At 45.2% G+C, this 13,305-nt stretch overlaps 1 protein-coding gene across 1 annotated transcript in view; it reads left to right on the plus strand.

Annotated features, from left to right (window-relative positions):
* IPO4 (importin 4) overlaps positions 1–13,305 on the plus strand; it is a 150,385-nt gene that overhangs the window by 22,808 nt on the left and 114,272 nt on the right. The window contains exons 8-12 of the mRNA XM_068238106.1: positions 7,990–8,091; positions 9,480–9,563; positions 10,906–11,070; positions 11,158–11,211; positions 11,984–12,093. Coding sequence (XP_068094207.1) covers positions 7,990–8,091; positions 9,480–9,563; positions 10,906–11,070; positions 11,158–11,211; positions 11,984–12,093 — 515 coding nt within the window. The remainder of the gene's footprint in view (positions 1–7,989; positions 8,092–9,479; positions 9,564–10,905; positions 11,071–11,157; positions 11,212–11,983; positions 12,094–13,305) is intronic.

The raw sequence follows: 13,305 nt of genomic DNA on the forward strand, positions 1-13,305 counted from the left end.
CGCAGTGTTATACCCCCCTAAAGACCAGGGCATTTTTCATTAAATTGGCCACTGCAGCTTTAAGGCCAAGCTGCAGGGCCACATGAAACGGCACACAAGTGATCGCCCCCCCCCCCCCCCCCTTTTCTCCCCACCAACAGAGATCTCTGTCGGTGGGGTCTGATCACCCCCCAGATGTTTGTTTTTGTTTGTGTGTGTATTCTTGGAATAAAAATGTTTGTTTGTTTTTTGTTGTTGTGTTTTTTTTGTTGTTGTTTTTTTTTGTAACTATTCTACTCCCCCCGCCAGCCAATCCCCATGATCAGCTGTCATAGGCTTCAGCCTATGACAGCCGATCACCTCTGAGCCTCAGAAGGGGACAGCCGTGTCACACGTTAGGCAGTCCTGGGGCTGCCGCCGCGCCCATTGGCGTGACACGGTCGGTTACAGGTTAAAGATGTTAACATCTGCCGGGTTTTATTTGGCTTATGCGCCAGCAGATATCTGTTTAATTGGCATACTTTACCAACAGTGCAGGTAATAGCTGAAGTAAATGCTCCCATGTGCAGCCAAATTTACACAGAGACTTCACTTGGACCTCGATTCATAAAGCATTACCGCAATGCTGAAAACAGCTGACTTTACCGAGCACTTAGGAAAGTGCCAATTCATAAGAGCTCTTTCACACTAGAGGCTGCAGTAGAAAAGGCTAAAACGTTGCCTTTTGCTGTCAGCGTTTTGGTGCTTTTTAAAGGCGCCAATACATGACTATCAATTGAAATGAGAAACGTTGCGGTCGGCCCTGAAAAAGCATCGGGGAGCTTCAAAACGTATCGCGCAAAAACGCTGCGTTAAGTGTGATAGGTAAAATTAAAGTCTATGGACTTTCATTTTGCCATGGAAAACGTTACCTATGGCCGTGGCGGTAAAACGCCAAAAAAGGCATCTAGTGTGAAAGAGCCCTCGAAGCTGTTACCGCATGAAAAGCTTAAATTACCGAGCAGTGAAGCTCAAATTACCGAGCAGTGAGATAAATTAATGACTTCAGCGGTGAACTCCTCCAGCACATGTCAGGAAATGTCAATTCATAAAAGATCACAGGCGGTATTGACATGGAGAATACTGCCTGCTGTGAGGAGGTGATAACACTGATAACAGTGCGATAAGAGAGCGGGATTGTGTAATGCTGGGCATACACTGTACGTTTTTGCCAGTGTAATCGAGCCGCTGGCTCAAATCCGGCGCGTCCCCGCGGGCAGGGTCGGACTGGGCCACAGTAGTACAGTTTTTTTGCCTCGGTGGGCCCCCCTCCAGGTCTCTGGTGGGCTCCCCCCCCCCCCCCCTCTCCTTGTCTGACAGAGCTCCAATTGCTGCCTGCAGCACAAAAATTCTCTTCTCAGTGCTGTAATCACTCATGCTGAGGGGCAGTGGCGTAGCTAAGGAGCTGTAGGCCTCGATGCAAATTTTACAATGGGGCCCCCCAGGCACTCTATACATAACAATTGATCCGACGCACCAAAACCTGCCAATGGCAACTACAATGTCAGAGGTGCAAGAAGGAGATGGGAAATAGCTTGTTAATGATTACCACAAGCATCTATAGAAGTGATTATTATGAGCAAAGGACCAATAGAGAGGTTTATATTGAAGGAGGGGACTCTATGCAAAGTTTTGCTGGGCGGCAGTGTCTCTGAATTACAAAGCTGCTAAGATCATGTACATTTGGCCCTGTCCATAATACATCACGACCACGCCCACCTTCCGGTGCATGGTCACGCCCTTTTTTCACCGCAATCATGGGATGTGTGGGCCCCAGGTTGAAATTTCCTTGGTGAGCTCCCAGTGTCCCAGTCCGACCCTGCCCGCGGGTGCCCGGATCGTTTCCCGCTCGTCCCCGCAGGCGCTTCTTATCTTTTTGTTTTTTACCATTGTCCTGCCCGCGGTATTGAGCGGGGAATCGATCCAACGGGACATCGGACACGTCGGAAATGATCAATCGAGCCATCAGCGGCTCGATTACACGGTACAAAAACGTACGTGTATTCCTCGCATAATGCTGGGTTTACACCATACAATTTTCTGTTAGATTTACCTGCCAGATAAAGTTCAACATGTTGGAAATTTATCTATCTTACGATCTATCTGCCGAGCAATTAGGCATTGTTCTACTCAGCAGGAGATAAACAGAAGACAATGCACCAGAGATAATGACCATTCTCTACAGAAAATAATCTCATTATGCATTCTAACAGAAAATCTAACAGAAGAATCTAATGCTTGGCATACACGGACTGTTTTTGCGCCGGTGTCGAGCCAGCAACTCGATGCCGGCGCATCACCGCTTGTCCGCATGCGCGCGGATCGATTGCCGCTGGTCCCCGCTGCTCGTTTCTTGCCATTGTTCTCCCCGCCGGTATCGAGCGCAGTATCGATCCGGCGGGGTATCGGACACGTCGGATATTATCAATCGAGCCATCAGGCTCCAAGTGATAAGCCTCCCTCCTGTCCGTGTATGCCCAGCATACTGCTGGACATACACGGTGAGTTTTTCCTTATCAATCGAGTCGCTGATGGCTCGATTGATCATTTCCGACGTGTCTGATCACGCAGCGGATCGATTCCGTGCTCGATCCCCGCGGGCAGACAATAGCGGGAATTGAATGGAAGATAAGGAAGCGCCCGCGAGGACGAGCGGGAATCTATCCGGGACGAGCAGGGACGCGGCGGGAGTGCATCCGGCTGCTAAACGAGCCGCCGGATCGCTCCGTGTATTCCCAGCATAACAGAAAATTGTATGGTGTAGACCCAGTATATAAAGCCAGCATCAGAACGATTTGAGCAAACAAGGCTTAACTGAATACCCCAGGCTGTGTTTTTAACCTCTTGGGTACCATTTTTCACATCAGAAAGCCTGCATGTGTAAAATGTCTTGAAGTCCTTCTAAGCTGTGGCAATTAGATTGTTTAGAAAGACTAATAGACATATACAAAGCAGATTCAGGGCAAGGAGAGGCAGTTTAACTAAACATGCCCATCTAAAGGGAAGTTGGGGATGCCCCTTTTTATTGTAATTCTGTCTCTGCACAGAGAACAGCCAAATGTAACAAATCAGCCAGCTCATTAGGGCTCTTGGAGGCAGCGATAGAAAAGGCCAAAACGCAGCCTTTGGCTGTTTGCGTTTTGAAGGCGTTTTAATGCCAATACATGATTATCAATGAAGTGAGAAACGACGCAGTCAGCCCTAAAAAAGCGCCGGGGAGCTTCAAAACGCAGCGCTCAAAAACGCGGCATTAAGTGTGAAAGGTAAAATGAGTCTATGGCCTTTCATTTTACCATGGAAAACGCCAATTTATGGCCGTGGCGGTAAAACGCCAAAAAAGGCCTCTAATGAGAACGAGCCCTTAAAGAGGAACGTCAGCCTAAACAAACAAACTGTCTTTAAGTTTCATTAGTTATGTTAATTAAAATAGGTAATATAATCTCTTACCCACCCTGTTTTAAAAGAACAGGCAAATGTTTGATTTCATGAGGGCAGCCATCTTTTGGGTTGAAAGGAGGTGACTGGGAGCATGAGACACCGTTCCAACTGTCCTGTGTGCTGATCACCCCTCCCAGTTGCTAGGCAACGTGAATAGCAACATAGGAAATCCCATCATGCTTTGCACAGCATCAGGGAAAAAAAAAGCCCGGGCAGTTTTCTTTGATGGGTGGAGCTTAGGTAAAAATGCAGCTAAAATTACTGCTCAGTTCGGAAAATCCCCCATTTCTATCGTACCTGTGAAATTGTTTATGAATTATCACACAGAAGTCTAAAATAGCGAATACGGTATTTTCCCTCCCAGATTTTTTTTTTTACTGCAAAGCCTTTTTTTTTTTTTTTTTTTTTATTAAACTTGTCATAAAACAGATATCTCGCATTTCGGTATGTATATCATGCTAATGCAGTTTTACAGAATACATGATAAACTGAACTGTCATGAACAATGAGGATTAGAGATGACAAACATTATGTTCAGTTGGTGAGTCAATTGTTAATCATAGAACTGACATTTTTGAGTTAAGATTAGCTTTTTTAAAAGCTAATCCCCCCCCCCCCCTTTAGTATATATGACCACAAAGCCTTTTATGAATTGAGGCCTTTGTGTTTTCCTGAGTACACCCCCTGTACTGATGGTACATTTGGGTTACCCAGCATAGTCTCAGGTCAGTCTATTGGTGTTTGACCAGCATTAGAAACTTTATTGATAGTCATACACAAAGCGGTGGGCAAACTACCCCTCAAATTATTGATATCTACCTGATTGGCAATTGGTTAGCTGGTCGCAGTCATTTTTACCTCCTTTTATCACTCATCTCTCTCCTTATACCGCTCAGTGCAGTACAAAGCTATGCAGCCATCGCACCTAGCTGAATTTGTCATGTTGAGGGCCTCAAGATTGCTGAATTTGTCTTGTTGGGTGCCTCATGATTTGTTGGGGCTTCATGATTGCTGAATTTGTCTTGTTGGGGGCCTCATGATTTGTTGGGGCTTCATGATTGCTGAATTTGTCTTGTTGGGGGGCTTCATGATTTCTGAATTTGTCTTGATAGGGGCCTCCATGATTGCTGAATTTGTCTTGTTGGGGGTCACATGATTGCTAACTGCGAGGCTATGGGAAAAGCTGAATCATCATCATATGAGACAATAGCATTAAACCTACTTTTTTAGCTTTTTTAAACAGAAAATAAGACTGGGAGGTTCTAAAAAAAATGAATATATTTTTCCAGGAGTAGGATGGATGAAATTGTTTCTTTGTGTTAAAACGTTTGTATAGTATTTAGTTTAAATTGCTGTTGCCACTTTGCGATAGATAAGTGACTTGTGGGTTGCAGTTTGGGCCTCCAAAAAGTTCGCCACCACTGTCCTAATCTAATGCACGATTGGCCCCACCCATGACCACGCCATTTTTTTGCCGCTGCGCGCACCGCACATAACCCCCACCTAGTGCCCCCAGGTGCCACCGATCTCCAAGGACCCTAGGAACGCCCCTGATGGTAAATAAAAGGCACTTCATTTGTCACTCCCAGGACTAGTTTAACCGGCCCTGTGGCAAACTGTAGCATTGGGGCCTCCCAGTGCAAAGCTTCCCCCTCCCATGCTATTACCCCTCTGCTCCCCGGGGCCCTGCAAGCAGCCATAAATACCTATTAGTCCCGGCAGGTGAGCGGACAGGCAGCGGCTGTACTCTGAGACACGCTATCTCCCTCCCACTCTATGACCCGGTGCGCCATTTGTAAACACGCACCGGGTGTTAGAGTGAGAGGGAGACAGCATGTCTCTCAGAGTACAGCCGCTGCCCGTCCGCTCACCCGCCCAGAGGTGGCCTTAGAGTACGCGGGGCCTGGGGCGAGTGTCATATGCTGTGGACACACACACACGCGCACACACACACACTTTACAGGACAGTAGTACAGGTGAACTGGGTGGGCAGTGGAGAGCAATAACAATCTGGCCAATGCAAGGTACTAACACTATTGCCACTGCCAATGCTATTCATGGTTGGGAGTTCAAAAAACAATTAGTGACGTGGAAAAACACACACACACACACACACACACACACACACACACACACACACACACACACACACACACACACACACACACACACACACACACACACACACACACACACACACACACACACACACTGGAAACACACACACACACACACACACACACACACACACACACACTGGAAACACACACACACACACACACACACACACACACACACACACACACACACACACACACACACACACACACACACACACACACACACACACACACACACACACACACACTGGAAACACACACACACACACACACACACACACTGGAAACACACACACACACACACACACTGGAAACACACACACACACACACACACACACACACACACACACACACACACACACACACACACACACACACACACACACACACACACACACACACACTGGAAACACACACACACACACACACACACACACACACACACACACACACTGGAAACACACACACACACTGGAAACACACACACACACACACACACTGGAAACACACACACACACACACACACACTGGAAACACACACACACACACACACACTGGAAACACACACACACACACACACACACTGGAAACACACACACACACACACACACACACTGGAAACACACACACACACACACACACTGGAAACACACACACACACACACACACTGGAAACACACACACACACACACACACACTGGAAACACACACACACACACACTGGAAACACACACACACACACACTGGAAACACACACACACACACACACTGGAAACACACACTCTGTATAGATTAGATAGGTGCCTGCAGTACAGATTAGATAGGTAGGTGCCCCGCAGTATAGATTAGATAGGTGCCTGTAGTATAGGTTAGTAAGTGCCGATCCTCACATCTTCCATCTCCTTCCTGTCCCGACATCTGTGTATTGGTAACGGCGCCCCCTGTGGTGACATGCGGTCACGTCTTCACAGTGGGCGCTGTTACCAATACGTCAGATGCTGGAAGAGGAAGGAGACGAAGGCTATGGGAGCTCAGCGAAAGAAAGGTGAGTTTTAACTACTATGCACGGGATCGGTTGAAAAGGGCGCCCGAGCTGCCTGTATGAAAAGGGCGCTGCCATAGACATCAATGTTATTTCTGGAAATATGGGCTACAAGGTGTAGAAAAGGGCGCCTCTGAGTTTTGATATAGGCTACAAGCGGGCTCCCCTTTGTAGCCCATATTTTTTTGGGTACAAGCTTTTCGGCTACAAGCGGGCTCCCCTTTGTAGCCCGTATTTTTTTCGGCTACAAGGTTTTCAGCTACAGTAAGGTGCCCCTTTGTAGCCCATATTATTGCCTTTTTTTTCTAGCCTAAGTTTTTATATGGGCTACAAGTGCTGGAAGCCGAATTATTTCATTCCCCCACTATCCATGGCGGCCTGGAGGGGGAATAATAATTTACACATCCCGGAGTTTTTTTGTAGCCAAAGTTTTTATATGGGCTACACCAGGCGCCTTTTTTGTAGCCGAAGTTTATATGGGCTACACCAGGCGCCTTTTTTGTAGCCGAAGTTTTTATATGGGCTACACCAGGCGCCTTTTTTGTAGCCGAAGTTGTTATATATGGGCTCCACCAGGCGCCCTTTTTTACCGGCGCCCTTTTCATGTAGACCCACTATGCACGCTTTCCCCACCGCCGCAGAGGGTGCGGGGCTTCTTCAGGCGCGGGGCCTGGGGCAATTGCCCCACTTGCCACCTCCAATGGCCGACCCGCCAATACTTATAGTTAGTTATGGCTGTCATTATAGCTGCAGGGCCCCGGGGAGCGGAGGGGCGCAGACAGAATGGAGCAGGGTCGGGGCCTCAGCAGAGGTCGGGGCCCCGGGGCAAATGCCCCCATTGCCTCTATGGTAGCGCCGGCCCTGGTTACTCCTCTCCATTTGTCAGACTAGATGGGCATTTTTTGCACTGGATTAGGCATCATCCTGTGCATTTAGACATGCTGGCTCAATTCCAGAAAATGGGCATAGTTTTGATTTCCGTAGGCCCACAAAATGGACATAGTGATGTTGAAGCCACTCCCAGACTTGGTTCACTGGTCAGTGACCACTGAGACCCAGAACATGCTTTTATCTTCTCATTTTATTTCTAGACCAGTCCATACTTCCTGAGAGCTCTGTCATCAGGCATTTATACCCTAGGACAGTTTTTACCTGCTCATACGCAGGACTAATCTAATTGCAGTGCTCAAAGCTAAATTATTTACGCTAACAACCAGGCATCTTCCTGTTTTTCACTTCAACTACTGAACATTGAATCATTCAATTTCATTCTGTTGTTTTTTATATTTATTCTTACTTTCAGTGCAAATGTTCTGTTCCCTGTCAAGTGATCACTTATAATCTTGGTAACCTTATTCTTTTTGTGTCAGACACAGGCCTGTGAAGCGATGGAAGTCTTTGATGAGCTGATGGAAAATGAAGTGTCAGTCATTGTTCACTATTTAGCAGATGTCATTCATTTCTGTCTTGAGGTATTTTTATTGATTTTTGACTTTCTTTTTCCTAAATGATTATTTGTTTGAATATTGAGATGACTATATATAAACATTTTTAGTCATGTATATGTTTTTTCTTAACCACTCTGCGACCGCCTAATGCAGAATTGCGGTCTCAGAGTGGATCCCTCAGGATCGCCTAACCCGGAATTGCGTAATCTCGCGATACACGAAATTTGCAGGGAATGAGCGCTTGCTTAAGCGCTGATCCCTGCAGGGGGAGAGAGGCGGCCGCTGCGATAAGCCCGCCAACCCGTGATCACTGCTGGCAGACTTCTGATCAGAGCTATGGGGGATCAATTAAATGTAAACAGTGCTGAGGATCTCCCTCCTCCTCGCAGTTATAGCTCCCAAAGCTTGTTTACAAGGACATGTTAACAGAGCTGGGGGCGGTACTACGCAGACAATTTGCACTTGTGGAGAAACATGGAACAGAACAGGCTCAGCTTTTTCCACAGGGACCAAGCGGTGGACACTGCACAGGTGCGAGTTGTCCTGCGCTTGTGCAGTGTGGCCGCACTTGTTCCGTTACAGGGGCGCGACCACAAACTTCTGAGGGTCCCAACAATTAATCGGTGATCAGGAGGAAAACATGGGAAGCCTGTGGAGGATCCAGAAGCTTCCCTCTACCGAGGTAAATATCTACTCATTTTTTCCGTCAGGACCTCACAGGTTTGCATGAAGGGTCTCCAGCTTTAATCTAGGTTATTAGTTCTGTATTAATCACAAGCAATCTAATAATGAATTACTTATTTGTTGCCTGATAACTGACATTCGTCCAGTTAAACAGTTTAGATAATTAGGTTTTGTGAAGTGTGAGAATAACATTAACTACCCCTTGCATCTGCATGCAACTTACACTGGTAGCAGTTCTCAGCAGTGGTCACCCTCATGCTATCATTGGATTTTCAGGGCTGGTTTACACTTGGAGTGTAAAACGCAGATTGCGTTTTTTATGGCACGAAATTTTGCAATTTTGTTGCAACATGCAATTTGCATTCAAGAGAATGAGTCACGTCCCAATCACCCCCAAAATGCTACGTGAACACTGCAGTGAGAATGGCCCCATAGGAATACATTTGTCACAGTGGTTTGCTGTTCACTGGCAATGCGCTGAAAAGCTCCCCAGTGTAAACTAGCCCTTGGTCTACCAAGTTCACAAATGTCTGGGATTTCTATTATTTGGGTACTGTTCTTTGCATTCATTTCCAAGGATTCCTATGGAAGTGTATGTAGCGTGTGCAGTAGCAGTAGCTCTACGAATTATGCTTGTCCTTTACTGTGAATTTTAAATGTTATTTGTATGTATAAATTGTCACATTCAAAAGGAGAAACTCAAAGTAACAATTGTTTGTCCCATACAGATTGCTGTGAATAAGAGCCTTTCTGATGATCTGCGTGTAAAAGCACTATACTGCATTCGTTTCCTCATCAAGCTTAAAAGTAAGGTGAGCTATACACTATTGTAATGTTATGTATACCCATTGCAGCCTGCAGTAGAAGCTGTTATCGATTTATGTAGCAGCAACATGCGAATATATGTATATACAAATGACATGGATGAACCATACAGACAGTTACAACTGTAGATTATTGTTCCCATTTATGTTGCAGAAATCATGGATCTAAAGCAGGGGTGTCAAACTCAAACTCAAATGCAAAGTGGGCCGACATTGTACACTAGGACCTAGTCGCGGGCCAAACTCAACATCTACTGGCCACCTTCCTTCCTTATAAAGTTCCCTGGTTTCTAATGACCCTCCAACCCCTATCCAGTTCCCTGGTGCCTAGTAGTCCTCCCTCCCCTATACAGTTCCCTGGGGTCTAGAAGCCACCACCCTCCCCTATACAGTTCCCTACTGTTAAGTGGTTTGCCCTACCTCCCCATATTGCTTACCTGGTGTTCTAGGTCTTCACCTCCAATATAGCTTCCCTGGTGGTTTAGAGTAGGCCAAACATAATACAAAGTGGGGAAACTACTTGAGGGCTAAATTTAATGTCTGAGGGCCAGATTTGGCCCACAGGCCGGAGTTTGACATGTAATATCTAAAGGTACAAAGTTCAGCTAGCCTGTGTATTGTTGTAGGGGAGCTGGTGAACTTTTGACCTTTTAGGCTCTGTTTCCACAAAGATATTACTTTTTGCATGCATTTTTCCCATATACAAATGTTTGCTTTATTTTACGCAAATTTTCACATGTCTAGCATAGTTCACAATCCTTACATGGGAAAAAGATCTGTCATGTGAAAATGTGCAGCAAGCTGTTTGATTTTTAATTTATTGTGGATCAGATCAGAATACAAAAAAGGGATCCATTGGAAACTATAATTTTCGCAATGAGAACTTGCACTCAGTGGAAATGGGCCCTTCTAAAAGCTTTACTATCTGAAACACTATGGATGATTGTTGTGGTACAAGTGGGCACAGAAGCAGCAACAACCAACCATACCGGTTTCATGTCTGTAAGCTGTTGTAGAGGTTGTAGGTGATATTGCTTGATAAAAAAAAAAAAAAATTCTTATCTTCAAAACTAACACAAATCTATTTTTTTTTTTTTGTCCAAAAAAATCTAATTTTTGCAGGACAAATGGCCACAAACGTAGCACCCCATGATGGAATTTGTATTTGCATTGATTGTATATTGGCCTCTTTAATGTAGCCCAGCACATTGGCCATGTGGGAAAGCGTTACGTCAATAAGACAGTAGATTGTAATATTTTATTCTGATGTATTCCTCAGAAAAAGGAGGGAGTGTGGCTGATTTTTTTTTTTTTTTTCTATATCCATTAGTCTGTCTTAAAGCAGAAGCTGGTACCCCAGATTCTCAATGTAGTTTTCCCCATAATGTGTGCGGAACCTCCTCCTGGTCAGTTGGATCCGGAAGACGAAGAGGATGAGGATGAATTACTGGAAGATCAGGCAGAGGTGCAGTTGCCCAAACACTATGCAGTTCAGGTCAGTCCTGGCACACAATGAATGGAACTGTCCCTATTACTTTTGGATGTTTTAAATCTAAACCCACCTTGTCTTGCTTTTTTCCAGGTGATCGATAGTCTAGCCCTTCATCTACCTCCAGAGAAATTGTTTCCTCAACTGGTAAATAGCATATTTTTGACGCTCCTGACCATAAGACGCACCTAGGTTTAGGGAGCAACAACCGGGGAAAAAATATATTAAAGCTAGTGTGTCCATGGTGCAGAGGTGTCTTGTGAAACTTCTCCCTCTGAGCTTCACTGCCCAGCTACACTAACCCTGCTGTCCCACCAGCTACACTAACTAACCTACACCAAGTTCTGCTGCCCTGCCAGCTACAGTAACTAGCAACTGTAGTGGAAGCCCTGATCCAGCTGGCGTACGCAAAGTCCTTTCCTCCTCTGTCTTCACCCACTGTTCTGACAAATCTGCTGCTCTACACTGCTCTTCTGAGGCTTCTCCTCCTCCTCCTCCAGCTGTAATGACAAATTCTGCTGCTCTACAGCTCCTAGTCCTTCTTTCTTCGTGGTTTACTGGTGACTACACTTCCGCTGAGGTCAGTCAAGATGCGCACCAGGGTCGCACAGTAACCAGAAAAACTGAGGGACTCTGAGCTGAAGAGCAGCAGGATTTGTCATTACAGCTGGCAGGAGACGGAGGAGGAGAGGACTTTGAGCAACCCTGCTGGATAGTTAGATCATGCGCTGCGCACCCTGCACTTGATTGAGCAGGGAGACATGGCAGACATTCGAACTATAAGATGCACTGAATGTTTTAAAAGTACGTAATATTTTCAAGCAAGATTAATACACACAGCAGTTAGTTTTTTTTCAGTATATATGCAAAGTAATTAATTCTCCCTAGTTTATTTCTGATATTATGTCTTTGTTTCCAGACACCACTTATGGAGCCATGTCTCCTCAGCTCAAATCCCTATGAGCGTAAAGCTGGCCTCATGTGTCTTGCTGTTCTCAGCGAAGGCTGTGCAGATCACATCAGAAACAAGTATGTATATGGAACAGTTGTTACAAATGTGTGTTCTGATTATAATTATTTACTATGCTGCTATCTATTGTATAGAAACTTGCTGTTCGTAAATTAGTACATATTTGAGCTATCATTAGTTGCTGTTGGTAGGAACAAGTGTCCAAGGTTGTTTCCCCACTTCTATAACCTGTATTATAAGGAGTTTGCTTTCTTATAACAGAAGGTATTTGCAATCATTCATGGTTGGAGTGAGCCTATGATGTCTTCCACGATGCATCACTGCTGAATATGCAAATCATCTATTTGCTCTCCCTGGTAGCTAAACACACCTCCAGAACGGCAGGAATGGAATTATGTTTCAGCTTGTTAATATTACAGAGCCACAATAATCCAACATGCATACAGACTGTTTCGGATTGGTTGATCCTCATCAGTGCATGGCATGGATTAATATGACTCTATTGGGTAGGACTTTTAACACTCACAGTTACAGATTGCCCAGCAAGCTCATGGTGAACCAGAACGCCTAGGAGTTTGTAAGGGGTTCAAAAAGCCTCTTTACTATGATGCTATGTAAAACAGAAGTTTGCCTTCTTAAAACATAAGGTATTTGCGATTATTCAGGTTGATGTAAGCTTTGAGGTGTCCCACAATGGGTTACTGCTGAATATGCAAATAAATATGCAGTGATGCAATGTGGGACACCTCAACGCTCACTCCAACGTGAATAATCGCAAATACCTTATGTTTTAGCAAGGCAAACTTCTGTTTTGCATAGTATTTTAGTAAGGAGGATTTTTGATCCATTTCAGAGATACTTACATACTACTAGGAGTTCTGGTTCACCATGAGCTTGATATGCAATCTGTATTATATGCAGTCCTTTCCCTAGATGTATCTCCCCCAAAGTGGCTTTGGCTTCTGCGTCTCACAAACAATCTTTGTTTTAAGATATTGTTATTGTACTTGCGAAAAAGGCCTCCACTTAAAATAAAGCTGTTCTTTGAACATTTTTAATCTAGATAGGCATTGAGGCCCCGTTCCTCGTCTTTTTTGTGTGCTCTGGTATCCTTTAAGGCTTCGTAAACATGGCAGATGGTTCTTGGGCGAGGGGGCTGGTTGGCCTTCCTCTGCTGACAATCTAGCACAGGCTTTCTCGACCAGGAACCCCAGGGTTCCTCAAGTACTCTGCAGGGGTTCCTTGGCATTTTCCCCATCGTGGGGGAACTG

This window comes from Hyperolius riggenbachi, chromosome 1 (assembly GCF_040937935.1).
Source record: "Hyperolius riggenbachi isolate aHypRig1 chromosome 1, aHypRig1.pri, whole genome shotgun sequence".
NCBI lineage: Eukaryota > Metazoa > Chordata > Amphibia > Anura > Hyperoliidae > Hyperolius > Hyperolius riggenbachi.